Genomic DNA, 20,641 nt, shown 5'->3' on the forward strand with positions numbered 1-20,641 from the left:
ATTCTTGTTAGAAAACAATTGTAAACAAACATTTTCCAGTGATCTTGAATGTTAGTTCCAAATCTAGCCTTCCCAGCGTGTTTTAATGACACAATATGCCAGACGTTTTCTTTGTGAAGACAGATCTCTGCATTTTCTTAATATTCCTTATAATATAGGAGAGATCTCATTCCACTGAACGTTCACAAAAGTCAGTCATCACTCCAGGAAGCAAAAGGACCTCAAAAGATGACAAAACACAGTAGCATACCTTTTACCCCTCAGCTGCCCCTTAACACAGTTTTACCACGTGCAGAAAGTTGCTGCCAAGAAGTGGATGCACAGATCAAAGGTGAAAGGCATATAGTTATAAAAGCACAGGGCATGCAGGGGTAAGCTTGAAGCCCACCTTGTTTTATTAATTACAGGATCATAATGCTGAAGCTCCAGGGTGGCACAGAGCCTTGCACAGGGGACAGTAACAGGGATGTGCAGCACGATGTTGCTCGTACACAGCACATGTCGCTAGCATCAAAGTCGGACCTACCAGCAGGTCCTGAGCAAGGGGCTCTGCTGACATGTAACATGGCCACGTGAAATCCTGAGAGGGCAAAGAATCTTTTAAAGCCTGGTGAAGAGGGAAGGCACTGCATCAATGCTCACCATTAGCCCCCTCTGCCCTTCCAAATTACATGTTCCCACTATTGACCTTGCATAGCATGTGGTACTTACTGAAAGTGGTAAACTGAATCTGCTCAGCACAAAAAGTGGTCACCCATAATCTTTATACCATTGACAGGAATACTCTTTTCAGCCTCACTGTTGCATTATCTTCCACATCACATATACCCTTACTGTTTCGTTTCCACACATATACTTTGCTGCAAGACAAGGGAAAACAGAACCCCAAATCCCCAGCTTTTCTCATCCAAAGAAGCTGCAGTTCCAGAACCGGCCTGCAGAATCCTCTTCCTGGTGGGGTGGAGTTGAAGGCTCCAACTTGTATTCAGACAACCTACCATTACAGATTTTCAGTTTTCTGTATGCGAGTGGCTTTTTCAAATCCTATCTGGTAACATATCAAGTAGCTTGTATTTTCCTTGCCCCTGATTAATCACAGGTCTGTGGTGCACTAACGTATTGATCTTGCACCATGCAATTTTTTATAATTCAAGTTCTAGAAAAGCTCTAAGCGCTGCTGTAACCAGCAAAGAAAATGACTCATTCCAGACTGAATCCAGGACAGCTCTGGAGGAGAAGAAGCACAGATACAGGCAGACACCAAAACAACTTATTTTGGGCATAGACTCACATTGCAGTGGAGCTAAATCACTAAGTCCTGCTCCACCCTTCTCCTCAGGATTTAATCCTGCCAGTCAGTGTAAAACCCATCTGCTTATGTGCTAAGTCAATTCAACTCACTAACTTGCTTTTAAAAAGTGTGCTTTTTCTCTCATGCTAATTCTTCTCCACTGTACCACACCACCAGACAGGCACCAGATATATCTCAAGATAAAAGCCCGTGGACAGGAATTCTGCTTCTGGGCAATTGCTGCTTAGTCTGGTGAAAGAGCGCCCTACACAGAGAGGGGGGACTGCAAGAGACAACCTCCAACCCCCCTTCATAGCAGCCAGAAAACAAAAAAGGCAAACAAGATCCTCATTGTAAACACTGAGAATCTTTTGTGCCTAAGACGGGAAATGGAAAGAATGAGCTCTTGCAGAAGCAGAAGGGTGCCCCAAAACTTGATCAGAAAACCATGACACAAAGGATAATAGGGCACAGAGGAAGTAGCAGAAATGCAGCATTACACTTTTCCAGTGGGAAGGAAGGAGACGGCCTATAAACTGATACTTCCTGTAGATACATAGGCACACACACTTTCTAAACTTCGACATCAGCCTGTGAAGTATAAACAGCGTGCAGTAGCAGAGAGTATTGTTTTAAGGGTAAATGAGAAAATATTACCTCACATCTCTCTTCTAAAGTAGCTGTTTACTTTGAAAGCAGCCTAGGAAAAAAAAAAAAAGAATTAGAAATTAAAGAAACAATAAAATTAGGAAAAGAACAAAAATGTCCTTATATCTGCAGATTTCAAGTAGGCAACACTTTCACTAAACACGCAACTGTTTTCAGTAAAAACAGCAGAAGATAAGAAGTGTAAGGATACTCTTGGCTAAGACACACACCAGACTCATCCTCACATGTCCCAGAAAATAGGAGAAAAGGCAGAGGGAGCAGAATAACGCTGACAGAAAATTAGAACGATGGAGAAAGAGGCAATCAGAGCAAAAGGGAAGGAGTATTATAGACAAAACCAAGGTCAATCGTATTACTCCACTTTCCAGTAAGACTTTCCAACATGGTTACTGCTCATCTTTAAGGCCAACCCAATACTCCATAATGACAACCCTCAAAATCACTTCTCACTACCCTCTAAAATAGAGGGGAGAAAAAATTCCAGTCTAGTTGTACAGGTCAATTTGTTTTTATCGCACAGCCTTAAAGAGGGATACGTAGGACTTTGAACTCTTCACATCAGTTTTGTAAACTGCCATCTCTCTTGAGGCTTGGATAATAACAATAGTACATTTCCTCTGCAGCAGTAACTGCGCCTCCTTTTTAAGGAAGAGACTTTTAATTTGAAATAATTAAAAAGGGGGGTGTTAAACACACCAGTAAAAATGTGAAAAACTCGTTTTCACTGTAGTAATCCAAAAAACAGGTAAAAGACTCCCATTTATTACTGCTGCAATTATATTAATGTGCTTGGATAACTCTGAAACACTGGGGATAGTTCCACTTACAGCATCTCTCAGATTACAAAAAAATCTGCCTCTGATTTTGGACAGAACACCTCAAAAGTACCACTCACCTGCCCCATCACGGGTAAGAACAAGCTTTGCAAAGTCAGGAGGCTGAGGCACAGGGTGGAGGAGGACAAAGACATAAGGGACAAATGCTGTCACCTGAGTGCCAGCTAAACCATAGTTCTCCTGCTTAACCCAACAGCAGTGCCTTTCTCCTCAGTCTCTTCTTCCTTCTCCTGCTCCGCCAGCACACCAGTTCACTGTTTTGGTAAGGTTCGATGCCTGAACAGTTTTAGAAATCTGCTCCAGCCAAAAATAACGTTTTGGATGGAGGAAGCATCCCTACTTTGCTGGCAAACTAGCCAAATAGCGTTACTCTGAGAAGACACCTGGCACTTCAGTCCTACCTACCCTGAGCCAGTGAGCAGTAAGAGTCTACACTCACCTTCCAAAAGGAAACTCCAATCTAGACCGTACAAAGTAAGGATGATATTTTCATTTTACAGTCTAATAACAATAATATTATTGAAGTCATCATAAGTAACTGTCCAGTAAGGGAAAATCTTCCTTCCAACCATCACCTTAATAGGCAAGTTAATTAGAGTTTTCTGTCAGAATCACAGATCATCACAGAATGGTTGAGGTTGGAAGGGACCTCTGAAGATCAACGTCCAACTCCCCTGCCGAGCAGGATCACCTAGAGCACATCACACAGGATGGCATCCAGGCGGGTTTTGAATATCTCCAGAGAAGGAGACTTCACAACCTCTCCGGACAGCCTGTTACAGTGCTCTGTCACCCTCACAGTAAAGAAATGCCCTCTCATATTCAACCGGAACCTCCTGTGCTTCAGTGTGTGCCCGTTGCCTCTCATCCTGTTGCTGGGCAGAACTGAAAAGAGACTCTCTCCATCCTCTCGGCACCGTCCCCTCAGATATTTAGACACACTGATGAGGTCTCTGCTCAGTCGTCTCTTTTCCAGGCTAAACAGGCCCAGCTCTCTCAGCCTGTCCCTGTACAACAGGCGCTCCAGTCCTCTCATCATCTCAGTAGCCCTCCTCTGGACTCACTCCAGTAGCTCCATGTCCCTCTGGTACTGGTAGCTATGGCCTCAGCATTGTAATCTTACACTAGTGTTAAGATTATAAATAATATTTTAGATATTGAAATGGCTATTTATAATTCCTGTTATTTATAACTCTTGCCCCAGCAAGTTATATGGGTCTTAAATTTTGAGAAAAGTCTGTGTGCTGCAAAATCCTAGCAGGCTTGGTGTGGTGAAGAAGGTAAACCCCTAAGTAGTGATCACAGTAAACTAAAAGTGACATCAGCTAAGTAATAACAAGAGGTAGTCTTGCTATATTAAAACAAGCAATGGTTTGAAAAGGCAAATAGAATTTACTAATTATTATAATTCCCTGTGGTGACTGAAGCATATTGTTGGACAAATCGATGTCTCATGCAGTACTGACATTATGAAAATTGTTATCACATGAAATAGATTCTCAGTGCCCTTTTATAGGGAAATTCTGAACTTCAAGACTTGAGAACTTATGTTGCAGTTGCTTTCACTGGAAATCATATTTGGTAGAATGACTGTAGTAAAATTGTTGACCGTTGCTGTATAAAGACTGCTGTGCTTCTAGCACAACACCAGACAATATGACTGTTCATTGGAAAGGGAATAATACTGTTGTGTGCAAGTGGTAGAAATATCTTTGGCAAAATGTGGTTCCAGTTATTTTAAATCAAGATATTTCTGTAAGTGCAATGCTTCTCCATTGTGATCAAAGGGGGAAAAAATTGATTACATTGATGCACTGCTTTTGGTTGATGAATCAGATGATAAAATAGGAACTCTATGGTGGTTTTATGTTCACAGAATCACAGAATGCTGGGGATTGGAAGGGACCTTGAAGGGATACATGTCCCTTAGGGCTACGAAGCTGGTGAGGGGTCTGGAGCACAAGTCATATGAAGAGCATCTGAGGGAGGAAGGGTTGTTTAGTCTGGAGAAGAGGAGGCTCGGGGAGACCGTATTGCTCTCTAGAACTACCTGAAAGGAAGGTGTGGGGAGCTGGGGGTTGGCCTCTTTTCACAGGTGATAGCACTAGAGGGAATGACCTCAAGTTGCCAGGACCAGATGATCTTGAAGGTCTTTTCCAATCCTAATGATTCTATGATTCCATGTTAAGAATGTTACCAATTTCCAGCTTCTGCAGGAATGGACTTCACTGGTAGCTCTTATAGTGAATTTTATTATCAGTTATAACAAAGGAAGTTGTAATAAGACCTCAAGGAAAATCTGTGCAGAATAGTGACTTTGAAATTACTTTTTGTTTTCCTAGCTGCAGTGACTTGTCAGCGATTAGCAAAAGCTGTACGAGTCATCAGAATTGCTTGCTTTTTCAGTTTTTCTTCTTCTGAGATGAAGGTAGAATAATGTTGCTTTCAAGAATGTTACAGGAAGGGAAACATATCAACTATAAAAGTTTTAGAATTTTAAACTCTCAAAATATTTTCCATTATCTGTGAACTAAAATTACTTTCTAAATCTTTGAAGAAATCACTATAGCTGTTGAAAGAAGACTTCAGTATCTAAGAGAAGTATATGAGGCTTTAAAATTATTATCCACTTGTCAGTTTTTAACCCCATGGTTTATGTGTTAAGTCACGTATACTGAAAAAGATGAAAAGTAAGACAGTTCTGGAAAACTCCCTTGCCCTTGTTCCCTAGAGAAGCTAAAAATGTTGCATCTCATTTCTGAAGTGCAGGAGGATTTATCCAGAAAACTCTATAGAGAGTCTAGGAATGTTATGATTCAGTTATTTTCTTACAGACCAAGATATGTGCTAAGAAACATTGACTCATGTAACATCAGAAAAATTTTGCAGATTGTGGATATTGAAAAACTTAAAATTTGAGAGCTTTGAAAAACAGAATTTTTAGTAATGTTTAATAAAACAGTATTTTCAGTAATATACTAAGGCAGTTTTCTTGGGAAAGGAAATATATTTCCAAAACAGAAATCTTGTACAAATATGCCTCTACTAGTACTAAGGAGATTTTCCTCAGAAAAAAATCTGCATGTAAGGAATGAAGGTGGTACATAAGTGCGAAGTGAACTAGACGCTGCTCAGGCTTTGAGGGGCTGGAGCTATAATAGAAGAGCCAAGTTCATAAAATCTTGGTTGTATTGCTTAATGTCAGTATTTCCAGAGATTTCTAGTATTAGCCAATTATTGTTTGTTACCTATCTGTCACTTGAATTTTTAAGGAGGATGCTGTTACAGAGCTTGGGAGGTTATTCCTTGGGTTATTCCCATAGGAAATGATTTGTAGTTTTTTTGGAGGGGACTCAGGAGCTACCTCGCTGTCATTTTCTAGTAGAAGTTTATTACTTAAGATTACCAGATCCTGCCTTAAAGAATATAGTAAATATTACACAGAAACCAGCCTTCTCTATTCAAAAAAAAAAAAAAAAAAAAAAAAAAAAAGAGTTTAAGTGTCATACTAACAGATAATGGGGAAGTTGATGTAACTCCATATGCTTTTGCGGCTTATAAGAAGCTGTCCAGCAAACTCCTGGAAAGGCTATATTTTCCAGGAATAAAAAAGTAAAATGATGTTGTGACTTGATAAAGCCATGGCAAATTCGTGGATAGTAGCTCAATTGGATTTTTTTTTTCTTCATATAAGGTAAGAGTGCAGAGGGAAGACTGGGGAATTTCTGATAATCCTAATCAGTTTGGATGAATGAGCAAGTGAAGCTTGCGTTTGTAGAGGAAATGTGGGGAACTTCTACATATTAGATTAACTGGGACTTAATTGATTTTAAATTCCACAGCTGCTTATTAAATGTGCTGAGACTATTAAAGTGTCTTCTGATCATCACTCAGAATGAAGGGACTAAATATAGCTGTTTGAAATCCTTAACTCTAACAGTACCTGTATTTTTTGTATTAGTTATATAAGGACTTCTTTATTCCCGTGTAAAATAATATGCAGCATTGAAATGTTTATCTGTTGGAAATAGTAAAGAGTTTGACTTATGAATGTTTAAACCAAATCATCAAACAATTTAAATGTGATTTGAGGTGTCCATTTAAAAATGCTAGTGCATTTCCTTTGTTATCTCCCAATCTTTCAAGTCTTGGTGGTAATAGCCATATAAAATGTGGTGTTGAGGCATAACTGTGTATTATGTAATGACTTACACTGAAAAAAGTAACTTAAAATTCATAACTTTCAGATAGAACAGTCCTTTTGTTTATTTATTTATTTATTTATTTTTTTATTTGTGTGGTTAGATGTCTATGCCCCAGTCCTTTCTGGTGGGAACAGAAGGTAAATATTGTATAGCTTTGTAATGCTTTCCTAAAATTGCAGCATTCAGACCTCATTGGTTACTTAAGAAATAATCAACATCCTTTTTAGAAGCACTTCTGCAAAACAGATTTTTTTATAAATTAGTGAACTGCTGTGCTGGAAACAGATTTCAAGTAGCCTGTTAAGTAAACATTGATTGAGCAAGTACTGGGACAGGTATTTAACATGGCATCCATGCCATGTCCCATGTCATTCCCCTGCCTGCCTGTCTATCTTCCCTGTGTTGTGTGATCCCCATCCATAAGCTCTGTTCTGGAAACCCATTTGCTTGAAATTTAAAAGGAAAAACAAGCAGCCTTTTAGCTTGATCTTCTGACAATTTTGTCTTTGTTCTGACACCTAAAGATTTAATAAACCATGTCTAGCCATTAAATAGTTGCTGCATTTGGAAGGGTAATGCCTGTGGTGCCTTAAGTTTGCCAAGGCTTGTGGAGTCAAGTGTCAAAATCTATTGCTTGATACTTTTTTTTTTTTTTTTTTTTTTCCATTTTGGGTACCACAGTATAAAAAGGACGTGAAACTATTAGAAAGCCTTCAAAAGAGCAACAAAGATAGTGAAGGGTCTAGAGGACAAGACGTATGAGGAGTGCCTGAGGTCCCTTGGTTTGCTCAGCCCCGAGCAGAGCAGGCTGAGGGGAGGCCTCATGGCGGCCTGCAGCTCCCTCACGAGGGGAGCGGAGGGGCAGGCGCTGAGCTCTGCTCTCTGGGGACAGCGACAGGACCCGAGGGACGGCATGGAGCTGGGACAGGAGGTCAGAAAAGGTTATCAAGAAAAGGTTCTTCAGCAGGAGGATGGTCAGGCAGTGGACCAGGCTCCCCAGGGCAGTGGTCATGTCACTGAGCCAGCCAGAGTTCAGTTTGGACAACACTCTCAGACACATGGTCTGATTTTTGGGTGGTCCTGTGTGGAGCCAGCAATAGGACTTGAAGATCTTTGTGGGTCCCTTGCAACTCAGGATGTTATATGATTCTATAATTCTAGCACGATTCTGCTGCTAGTGAGTTTTCCACATACATTTTTTTATGTTCTGATCTCTTAAATTGAATTGCAAGAGACTGTGTAAAAAGCAACTTAACAGTTGATAGGTCAGCTTTATTCTGCAGATATCTGGAAACTGTTTTGGAAATGCAGGTTATACAAGGTGAAAACAGATCCAGGTGTTATCTTTGGAGACATTGACTTCTGTACAAGTGGTGCTATTTTTTATTTTTTTTTTAATTTTGGTGCCCTGCTTTCCAGACCGTTACCAGACCCAGGTGTTCTGCAGGTTGTTGCTGCTCCATCAGGCTCCAAACACCAAGAGCTGCTGCTGGCAACCTTAGGGGCACCCCTGAAATAAATCCCCATGCAGACTAATCTGAAGATAGGATCAGATGATTTCTTGTACCATAACTTACCTGAATTGAGATCATTTTGTGCATAAATAAGTTCAAATTTTTTGAGGGTGAGAAAGTACGGCCACGTTGATGGCGGCCCAGTAACCTCTTCACAGCTACCCCCCATTCAGTGCCCTGACTGTGACCTTCTTCTGGCAATCCTCTGATCCAAAGGCTGTTATATCTTGGCAGGAGAACTTGAAACAAAAAACTATTCAATATTCTGTTCTTTGAACAATGTTTCCTCAGTGTACTGGATGAGTCAGAGGTCTTATTGAAAAATAAATGTGATAATGTAGATTTTCTCAGTACTTGCCTGCAAGGGGACTACATTGGATTGAACAGACAAGCTTCAGTCTGATGTTTTTGTCCCATATTTGTCTTTGTAACAGTAATGTTTGTCTATGCTTGTATTTTGTGCAGAGTTTTTATATTTGTACTGAGTGGCATTGTTGTTTTTTTTTGCCTTAGAATTGCAATTCTAGAGGAGGTTGTGCTGTGCATCACTGTTAAGGCATCCAATAGGTGAACTTTAAAAAAATTCATAGATGAGTACGATATTAAAAGTATATATTAATAAAGAGATTTCAGGAGATTAAGTGATTAATAATCACTTAATTGTGATTGCTGTGAAAGAGCTGTGGTGAAAGCTACTAGCAATAGGAGAGCTCAAGGAAAACACAACTGTGCGCTATTATTACTAAAGAAGTTTTTTACCAGTGGCTGGGATCGATCCTCTATTCTAACTGTGGGACTCAACAGACCCTTCTTGTGAGTCAGTTCAGATCACTCACTTGAAAGAAAAGAAATACTCCCTACCTACCTAATTTTTTCTCAAATATATGTAATATATTTTGCAGGGTTGGTGAGCTCAGCCAGGCTTTGGAAGGGTCTGAATGCTGGTGCAGCATTGTAGCAGAAGCTGTGGTTCAGGGCATGCTGAAGGGGAGCAGGTTGGTCTCTTCCAGCCACAATCCTGTCTCATTCAGCCGCACCTTTTGCCTGCTTGCCAGGGTGAAAAATAGTTTTGCTGCCACACCCCTCTTCAGCCACCCTCTTAGTGAACTGAAGCAATTTTCTGCACATTTCAATGTCCTTTCAACAGCGCTTGTATTAGTAACAGCACCAAACTTGCAGACCAAATATGATACAAGCTCTGGATAAAGCAGTATGGTATGGTCACGAGAAAGATGGTGATCGCACGTGTTAAAGAAGAAAAATGAAAACCTCTTGAATGAGTTTGCCTGACTTTGGCACTCATAACTGTTCTAGTACAGTTACATTTTCTCTGTAGTTTATTGATATTTCATTGTAGGCAGATGTCAAAAGTGAAAAAGAGGATCTAGGATCTGTAGGAAGGAAGAAGACCTAGCAGCTCACCTGGCACTAAGTGAATCATCCTGGCTTTTTCTAAACTTGCCAGGTTTGTGTTTAATTCCATGTACTTTGTGATTGCACGAGCTCTAAAGCTGGGAAGATGCAGTGACTGGGGGATGTAGGCAGAACTATTGGGTCTTTCAGCAGCAGTAACCTCATTGGTTTTCTTCAGTGTTTTCCTTGAATGCTATTTCCTTCGTTGTCTTTCGGACTTGGCTTAGGAACTTCCTTAGCTACTACACTCACTACCTTCTGTTAAGTACCTGGTCACTTTTAGAATCTTCACCTGCCTCTTGCTGCTGTTGAACCTGCAAGTGTATTTTGAGAGAGAGAAAGTCTGTGGTCTTTTGAGACATGGTTTTGTGCTGCAATATTTCGGCCACTCTCCCAGTGCTGATCAACAGTGGGTGAATATTCTTGTCTTTGTTACCTGAAGTCAGACTTCCTTTGTACAAGATCCATATTGGGGAGTTGGCAGAAAGGAAACACTGTGGTTTGGAAAAACAGGCTGTGGCAATACAGAGAGTTGTCTAAGTAGTTATCATCGTCTCCAACCTGATTTGGGAAGAGCTGTTTCCCAGACTCAAGAAAGCAAGAAACTGGCTGCCATGAAAACAGAGGTTTAATATCGGCAGATTTTAAGAGCTAAAGCAATTTTATTCTCCGTATCTGGAGGCAGATGGGAGAAAATGCTATGAGCAATATAGAATACCTCCTCATCCCTTCTTCTATAGTTACAAGTGTTGTCGTGCCTGGGTTCAGAGCGCAGAAACATCAAAGCATTTTTTGAAAGATACGTAGTACTTGGTTGGATATTCCAGTTCACAAAAGAACATGTGCCTGTGGAGAGATTTACAGTCCTTCAAGGATGGCAGATTATCGTGATGTGCAGGAGACTTTGGTTAAAAACTTTGCCCATTTTTTATGCCTATCAAAAGCAACTATAAAGATGAATTAGGAAAGGGAAGAATGAAATTGATGTCAGGTTACATGAGTTAGAAATTTGGAGCTACCGAGCAGAATAAATATGTGACCCACTGAGACTGAAAGAATAAGTAGATTAAGGATGAAGGAATCCTAAGTAGTATAGATTATTATCATATCAAAATTACAGATTTCTCAAATAATTTGGGAAAGGTAGAAATACTTAAAGGAATTCCCTGTTGTACATAGGGAAGGCACAGAAGATGCTCTTTTTCAGCAGTAATTGGGAATGTTTAACCTAGTCCACTGGAGTGAGACAACTTTAAATCAGCAGCTGAGGGCAGTTTGCATGCGTGAGGCTTTGAGAAGGGGGTGGAGGGATTCTAGTGGAGATTTTTGAACTGTTGTCCCTCATCTTTGAAGAGATCATCCAGAAGATAGAGTCAGGCTCTTCACAGTGGCACATGCAGGGAGGGTGGGAGGCAGTGGACTTGAAATGAAGCAGGACTGGATCTGGCAGGAGATATGGAGAAGGATTAGGATTGCCCTTTTTCACCCTGAGGGCAATTGGAGTACCCAGAGAGGATGTGCAGTTTTTGTTTTTGAAGGTTTTCAGGACTATATAAATACCTGAGCAACCCAATCTGACCTTTTAGTTTTCCTGCTTTTACCAGGAGGTTGGACTAGAGATATCTTAGGGTCTCTCTGAGCCTGAATTACTCTGATGTTAATTTCTTTCAGTGGTACTAGAAAGAGAAGGAGAAGAGGAAACATTTCAGGAAGGCTTTGCTTGAGAAATGGAGGAGAAAGATTTAGGAGGCTTACCAGGAATACTCCACAGCTCAGAAAGATCCATTAAATGTATCCTTTGAATGAATTAGGATGCATTGAGTAACACAGGCAACAAGCAGACAATAGATGAGTATATCCTAGGACAGGATGAGGTACATATGAATACAGAAGACTTTAGAACATTGTTTATCTTTAAGGACCAAGTACTGCATTGTAGGATTGCAAGGGATCTCTGAAAAAGTGGTCTTTGAAGTTAGTGATGTGATTGTAAGAAACTAGGAAGATTAAAAGTCACTCAGAGTTATCTAAAAAGCAATTCAAGGTTGGGACATTAAAAATGCAATTATAAATAGGGCTACTTCCTGAATAGAAACATTTTTATTAGACTTCCTAGGTTTGGCCTGATTATAGACACTTTATTTATCTCAAGCAATTGTCATCTGAATACTAAAATTTTAGATTACAGTGAGAGTAATAAAGGTAAGTAGATAAGTAGCTTGAAAAGTAGGTTTAGAGGCAACATAAAGTATATGGCTGAATCCATTACTTATTTGTAGTCCTTAGTAACCTCAAACTCAGTACAAGTTGGTTCTTTTAATCTTTGAAGTAGCAAGGTATAAAACCATATCACTAGTTACAATTCCAGCACTGAAAAATACTGTATTTGAGTGTTTGTAACTCTTGAGTAGCAAATAAAAATTTGCAATGGAATATCATTTTTGTAGATGAAAATAACTGAACCCCCCGTTCTTGATTAGTCTTTTACCTGCAATTCATATCCCGAGCAAGTGAAGGTTGAGTCTGAGCTGTTAATTTGAGCAGATATGAAAAATATGTGACTACTTGGAGAAAGGTAAATTGCTAGGTTCTTTCTGATGTCAATACTGTTTTTCTAGAAGTACTAACACTTCCAAAGTTTGTGCTGGGAAAAAATGTCAACGTGATGCTGCTGGTGTAGTTCTTGATGACAGTCAATAATACATACCAAGGGTATATATTGATGCATGTAACTTTCTTCAGCTTGTAAGAGGAGACAGGGATACTCATGATCTATGTCATAATGCTATAGGAAAGCTGGATCTGGTTTGATAAATTGCATTTATAAACTCTGGGTGAAGATTATAATAATTTCACAAAATACATCAGTTGAGTGATTCAAAAAGAGTTTTCATACTTAAAAATGCCTGATGAAGTTGCAGTGGTTTGGAAATGCATTGTATTTTGAAGCTCGTGTCTGTGTGGAAATTCAGATTTGTAACTTAACAGGAACGTAATGAAAATAGTTCTTAATTTCATCTTCTGGTGCAATAGTAGGTAAGATTGTGTTTCATTGAAGGGAAGCTTCTCAACTTTTTAAAAACAGGACTATTTAAAACTATAATTTTTAATAATTATAAGGGCAGGAGCCAATGTCAGCCTGGTATACCTACAGAGGTAGCTGACATCTATCAATCTCTTTCTCTATTCTGTAAAGAGCCCTAATGGAATAGAAGGAAAGTGGCAGAAATTGGGCTTTTTCCGTCTCTCTGTGGAGTGAGCTTGAGGATTTACTGGAGCCATGTATTATCAATGCATTAAACAGACTGACTGCGCCTGGAAACTTGCCAGATTGCTTTTGAGATCTAGTTATTTAACCTTCCTCTACCCTGCCTGACTCTGTACCCTGTCTACCCCCAATGCTGACTGGCAGAAGAAATAAATAATGACTTGTGAAGTAGCACTGAGAGCTGCAGAGCTGCTCTGTTTTCTTTTCCTACATGCTTCTGTCATCAGCAATTTCTTCAGGACTGGTTGCTACATTATTTACAGTGGAGGACAGACAGTGTGAGAAACCGGGCCATTTCTTCCACAGTCTGCATGGTTCAGTGTTTGTCAGAGACACCTTTTGATTTCCCAGCTGTGACACGAAGTGTTGCTGGCTTTTCTGATTGTTGATTCTCGTCGTAGTTCTTAGAAATGCCGTGCTTTCACAATGGACAAAAATCACAGATGCCAGAGTAATTATATCTTCCTTGATTATTTTTGTTTGATTTTGAAGTAAGTCAAAATCAAGTAGCAATGCACTGTTCCTTTTTTAATACTCTAGAATTATGTAAAATAAAACTTCAAGTTGTTTCATTTAACAAATACTTACCCAAGCGTGTCTAAGAAGTAGAATGTGATGATTGCTGGATCAGTTCTCCCATCCCATCAATGCTCCAAATATGGTGACAGCCTGTTCCCAGAAACACTGGACATTTACGTAACATTTTTGCACAGGTGACTTCTGTGTTATGTTTCAGATAGGCAACTTGCCTGCCTGTTCAAACCACCAAAGAACCATCTCTTCTGGCAGTGCCAGTATTCACACTGTTGACTTCCACTTTATAATGAAGAAGTGGTAAAAGCTTCTGCAGTGATTTGTCAATAGATGATAGTCCTGAGATTGTAAATGTGCTTGCCATCACAATCCATACTAAACTGTGGAATCCTTAAAGATGTTAGACTTGCAAGAGAAAACATTTTTCTTTCGATCTGTATGTTTAATCCAGTCATCTTGTTCAGAAATGTCTCCATTGACCTCTGCAGATCGTCCACCAGGAGCCATTTCCTCATCCATAGGAAGTACTGTGCTCTCACACTACTTAGAGCTGCTCCCAGCAAGAATTTAAGTGCAAACTACTGATTAAGGACTGGAGAAGTTGCTCAATTAGTAGCAAGCTCACCTTTCCAAGAGCTTTTCTCCTGTCTCTGACTGTTCCTTATCCAGCAGAAGCTTCTTAGGACTCCTCAGTGCACAGAGCTGAAGCCACAAAGGAGCTTGGCTCCCTTAATCAGCAGCTATATGCCTGAATGGATTTGGGGTAACTACATTATAGATTCTTTGTGCACAAATTAAGGAAATAATGGTTATGGATCACTTCAACATTTTCATCTTTGTTTAGATTAATTTTGTTGGAGCCTCTGACATATTTTAAAATATGTCAGGTATCCCAGGCAGGGTACTGATAGCTCAAACCATCCAAACCACTGCCTAACTCTGTGGTGTTCCCAGCTGGTTCAATGAGGCTGAGAAACCTCAGATTGCTTTTGTGTCATCTAATAACTAGGGAGAAAGTGAGGCTAAATGACAGCAGCTGTGGCCCTGATGTACCAGATGTGGCTCAGCATCTCTTTTGGGAAGAGACAGGGATTACAAAGAAGCCAAATAAAGTGGGTTAATCCCACTGCACCATAGCGGGCAAGGGGGTGGGGAGTGATTGTTGGGGAGGATCCCACCGCTGAGCTTTTGAGAAAGGAAGAAAGAAATCCTTGTTAAGCTTCTCTGACCTGCCGGTGGGGCTGAAAAGTCTACGGAGATGCTTTTGACTTTAGACTTTTCCTAACACGATTCAAGGAAAATGCTTAGAGTCAGCATTCTTTTTTTATCCACTAAAATCAATGAATTTTCAAATGCAGTGGGAAGCAAAAGTTTGAGATTCTTGTTTAAATGAGACTTTCTTTCCAACCCTGTCTTCTGAGCTGCTGCTTCTACACCATACCTCTTCAGCTGGGTGATGCCTGACAAGGTAGCTGATCTGCGCAGAGGTTTGATTTAAGGATTGAATCCTTTATGGAGCTGTGAAAATGACTGTCCTCAATGAAGTTGCGGTATGGAAAATTTGTATTATGCACAGCTTTTGTCACATAAAGAATTTACTGAGAGATTGCTTTGGTCTTCAAATTACTTGTGTTTTAAGATACTGTTCTTCCTGCTTGTGCTTCTTCGATGTTTTCTTACCGCCACCACTGAAAATGATACATCTTTTTCTCTGGTATTTTCCTTCCTTCTTTGTAGAAATGACTTATTTAAAGAACATATTTTGTCATTTTCATGATCTATACTGAGACGCATCTGACTGTGCATTTGTGGTTTTGTTTAGGTTTCGTTTTTGCGTCACATTTTTATATAATTGCATAATGATATATAATATTAAATATACATAATTATGTTTCCACATATTTTCTGTTAAAAACTTCTCTGCTTAGCAAAAGTGATTTGATATGAAGCATTTACGCAGGTTTCTGAGTAAAAAGTGGCACATTCTGTTTGGTTGCAATGTGAGGTACCTGCAGGGACTGAGGCATTCTGTGACCTACCTCTGTGGGGTTTTGTTTGTTTGTTTTTAGCAATATCTTCAAGCTCTCATTGATTGTTTTTTTTGTACACTGTCAGTAACTCTAAATGGTGCATATTCATGTAATTGGTGGGATTTAAGTTACTTTATTTTTGTTACTGATTGCTAATGGTGATTGCTAATGTAGGAGGGACATGGATGGATGTTTGAGGAAATGTTTAGAACACATACAGCTGCGGATGGTATTTAAAACCAAACTTATGTTTTAAGACAAATACCTGAGGAACATTGGAAATACAGAGGGAGATTTTTTTTTTCATAATATCCAATGAATGAATAAAAGTTGTTTTGAGTTCTGCAAGCCTTTGAGAAAGTGTGAATTTTGAGAGTGAGAGTGGTTTTAAGCTTGTTTGTGATCACTGTTTTCATCTCTACGCTGCAGTCTAGAAAATGGGCGAAGCTCGTTAATTTTAAAAATAAAAACAACTTGTTAAGCTTTCCATTAGCAGTGCATGAACCCTTTTTGTTTGGTTAGTAGAATCAAGGAAGTACCAGATTCTGAAAGGTCCTAAACTTATTTGGGGTTATGTAGAAGTTTTCCTTTTATTCTATGTGAAAAGATGCATCGTGTCTTAACAGTGAAGACCACAACACAAGTTTACAATTAGACACCAGATTTCAAATGTGAATAAAACCTACTGCTAGGAGCAGCTTACTGCCTCCTAGAATTTGAAGGCAGAGTGAGTGGTACAATCTAGTTTTGAAAGGTCTTGCACAAGTATCCAAAAGCGTGGTCTCTTAAGTCTTGTTACAGGGAGAGTTTCTGATGCCACAAAAGCATGCAGAATCAGGTTTGTTATCTTCAATGGCTTCTATTACGCTGCAAATCTCTTAGGCTGCGTCCTGCATTATGGCAAATATATCTAGAACCAGGTTCAATGCAGCGCTGCAGACAAAATAATTATTCCTGTACTGTATAGCTCTAAGATTTAAGACACTTGTACTTATATGTGGGCAAGGAACGCTGCATGGGTGTGTACATGGCCATGAATTGTTTCTCTGACAACCACCACACATGCTGAGTTCTTTACTGCTAATGTGACTTTTCCAAAGCTAATGAGTTTATTCATAGCTATTATGAAAATGAGGTTTATTTAAGTACTGTTCCAAACAATATGAATTTATTTCTTTGTTTCTTTAGGAGACATCACTCAGAAAGGCTATGAAAAGAAAAGAGCAAAGCTGTTAGCACGGTACATACCACTAATTCAAGGTAAGAGACTCATAAGTTACACCTTTTACAATAAATCTATGAAAATATGTAATGGAAAAGTTATCTTTAAGAATTAGTAACATTTGATTGACATAGCATCTAACTGTTAGTAAAGAAGGGCTACTTTTGTGGGAAAAAAAAGAGGTCTGCAATGTTTTTTAACACCAAGCTGGGGGAAAGTGTCGATCTGCTGGAGGGTAGGAAGGTCCTGCAGAGGGAACTGGACAGGATGGGTCGATGAGCAGAGGCCAACAGGGTGAGGTTCAACATGGCTGAGTGCTGGGTCCTGCACTTTGTCCACAACAACCTCATTCAGCACTACAGGCTTGGGGCAGAGCGTCTCAAAAGCTGTGCAGAAGAAAAGGACCTGGGGATGCTGACTGATGCTCGCCTGAATACAAGCTGGCAGTGTGCCCAGGTGGCCAAGAAGGCCAACAACATCCTGGCTTGTATCAGGAATAGTGCAGCCAGCAAGAGCAGGGAGGTGATCGTCCCCCTGTACTCAGCTCTGGTACTACACCTCGAGTACTGTGTTCGGTTTTAGGCCCCTCACTACAAGAAGGACATCGAGGCCCTGGAGCATGTCCGTAGAAGGGCTCTGAAGCTGGTAAAGGAGCTGGAACACAAGTCCTGTTGGTAGTTGCTCTTGCACTGCAGACTGAAGATGTATAAAACTTGCACTTGACCTCCAACTTTGTCTTTAGGTTTTCTTGAGGATAAGTCTGTTGGTTTAAAAAAAAAATAGATGCTCTCTTAAAGAATATTAAAAGCCTCTTAGGAATTGGTTTTTTATTATAACTCAAAAAGAATTCCAAGCCAAAGCAGAAGAAATGAGATTTAAAATATATATATATATAAATACATATATTGCTGTCGAATTCTGAGATGACAAAAAAGACCTTTATTGACTTGAAGGTACATGTAATTCCTACATTTTGAGACCATATTTTTGCAGTCCGTAGTGGATCTGCATTGAAACATCCAATAAAAGATTTGTTCTGGATCAGCTACATGGTTGTAATCAGCCACAATGCATAACAGTGTGTTCCTGTTAGCTTTTTTAGTGTTGAGGGGGTAGCGCATGTCTGATCTAATATATAAATGTTCTTGATGTGAAGTTGACTAATCAACTTTATGAATATGTTTGGATTAGCAGAACACATTGGATCATTTTTTCATTAACTACGATGAAGCTGCTCTTTCTGAGATGCCAAGTCTTCAACTTGAAGGTCTTGGAAGTTTGATTACTTCAGTCATGTCAGTAGTCTAATGAAATATTACCTGGCCCTCTGTATGTCAGTTCTTTCAAATATTTTTACAGTGAATTAAATAGAATAATGGATGGACTGACAAATCTGGAGAGTGTTTTGTAGTTAGAGAACTGACTTCTTGTAAAAAGTACGTGCATCTCTTGAAGGATATCTGTTCACGTTATTGATAAGACATCTAGTGAAGGGAACTGTTAAAATATGGATGTTTTCCATTGTGAGCTAGTCTGCTTCAAGTATCACCAAGGTGTCATGTCTCTTGGTAGGTACAGAAACAAATCTGCTACAATAAGAAATGAGCCAACAAAGCCAATCATATCTCAGGCTGCATCAAAAGAAGCATGGCCAGTAAGTCAAGGAAGGCGATTCTCCCCCTATACTCCACTCTTGTGAGACCTCCCCAGAGTACTGCACCCAGGTCTGGTGTTTCCAATACAAGAGAGACATAGATCTATTAGTGAGTCCAGAGGAAAGCCATGAGGATGGGTGACCAGAAGGCTGGAGCACCCCTCCTACAAAGAGAGGTTGAGAGAATTGGGGTTGTTCAGCCTGGAGAAGAGAAGGCTCTGCAGAGAACTTACTGTGGCCTTCCAGTACCTAAAGGAAGGTATGAAAGGAAAGATGGGAAGAGATGCTTTACCAGGGTGTGTAGCGATAGGACAAGGGGTAGCAGTTTTTAAACAAAAGGGGAGTAGATTTAGAGTATAGTGAGTGGGAATATTGCTAGTGGGAGTATCGCTTGCTAGCCATATAATAAAAGGGAATTCTACCATCAAGGTTTCTTTAAGGAGAGAAGTATTCTACTAGCTGGTAGGTCTGGTAAAAGTGAAACACAGGGATTGTATGATAAATCTGAAATATTTTTTTTCCTCTTTTACTTGTCTAATTCTTCCCAACTATTACTGGTTCTAATAAAAGATAGTGTTTTTCTGCACAATTTTTTATATGATTTACTTTGCAGTTTTCCTCTGCTCTAGATTTACCGTTTTTGGCTTTCTTTTGTTTTGGTCATTTAAAATCCTCAAATCTTACGTGTTACCTCTTTTTTTCTCATTTAGGTATTCTTGAAAACAAATGAACGACTGTGGTGGTTTTACCTTGCTGGGTGGTTAAACTCCACCTCAACCGCTCTATCACTCCCCCTCCTCCTCAGAAGAGGGGGAGAAGAAAGTATGCTGTAAAGAAAAAAATAAAAGGGCTCATGGATTGAGATAAGGATAATTTAATTAAAGGGAAAAGGAAGAGAGAAACAAAAACAAGCAAAGGCTGTGCAGAAGCACAGAGGAAAAAAGAATTCTGTACTTCCCATCAATGAGCAATGATTGGCCGTGACCTGGGAACCTGGGCCTCAATATGCATAGCGGTTGTTTGGCAGGACAGATGTCTTCATAACGAGAGCCCCCCCCTTTCCTTCCCCTTTTTCCCCTTTTCTTGCAGAGTGTGACATCATATGGCATGGAATATCTCTTTGGTTGGTTTAGGTCAGCTGCTGGGAGGTGATACCAATGCAGTTCTAGCTACAAGTGCAGAGCACAACACTTTATGAGCAACTGCAGGGAAAATTAACTCCATCCCAGCCAGACCCCAGTACAGCTACTTTGGCACCAATGCATAGTCAAAAGATGGGGGAGGATTTATTTACAGGGAGATTAGGGAAAGAGTTTATTCCTCAATATAAAACAGGTTATGTAAGTTGGATGGCTGCCCCAAAGAATCATATTGCAAAACTCCTTAAAATGTTTTCAGATGGGTGTGGTAATGGCAAATAGGAATTAGTTGCATATTAGTTTAGCAGCTGAGAGGTTTGACAAAGGACTTTTCATAAGCAAGCCTCTAGATAGGAATACCAGCCAACTTTTCTAGCTTGTTTAGAGTTTTCCTAAGTGCTTAAACCTAGTGTTAATTACTATATTCTGACTAATTCTTTGGTACTGTCTGAGCAGGGAAAGCAACCGTAAAATCCTGGTACTGTCAGAAATCTTCACAGGTGGTTCACAGTAGAAACACCTAACACAGTAGTTTCCTTTTTCAGTGGGATTCTTGCTCCCAGAGAGATATCTATCAAATCAAAAGTATCTGTCTGATAGGGCAGACACATATATGGAAGCATTCCTCTTCATTAGGTTGATGTCTTCTCACATGGAAAATTCCTTCCTCCATTAGGTCTGCTAATGGAAGTAGAATGTCTTTGTGATCCTGATCTTGTTGAACCTCTTCTCTCTTTTATGGATCTTAAGACTTAACTGGATCTTAACTGGATCTTAAGACTTTGGGCCATTGGCCAACTGCAGTGTGCATGCTCACATGCTGGGCAGGTAATCATTGCGTCTGCTGTTACTGGTAAGGCCGATAC

The 20,641-nt window shown here is 39.8% G+C and overlaps 1 protein-coding gene across 4 annotated transcripts in view; it reads left to right on the forward strand.

Moving 5' to 3' along the window:
- Positions 1-20,641, forward strand: part of DIP2A (disco interacting protein 2 homolog A) — a 98,223-nt gene that overhangs the window by 8,364 nt on the left and 69,218 nt on the right. For all 4 annotated transcript variants that reach the window (XR_014317810.1, XR_014317811.1, XM_082763639.1 and 1 more), the window contains exon 2: positions 16,949-17,020. Coding sequence is in view for 2 of the 4 variants with exons in the window: in XM_082763639.1 (XP_082619765.1) it covers positions 16,949-17,020 (72 nt within the window). In the remaining 2 variants the exon portion in view is untranslated. The remainder of the gene's footprint in view (positions 1-16,948; positions 17,021-20,641) is intronic.

This window comes from Aythya marila (genome assembly GCF_965140915.1).
Source record: "Aythya marila genome assembly, chromosome: 6".
In the NCBI taxonomy this organism is placed as follows: Eukaryota; Metazoa; Chordata; class Aves; order Anseriformes; family Anatidae; genus Aythya; species Aythya marila.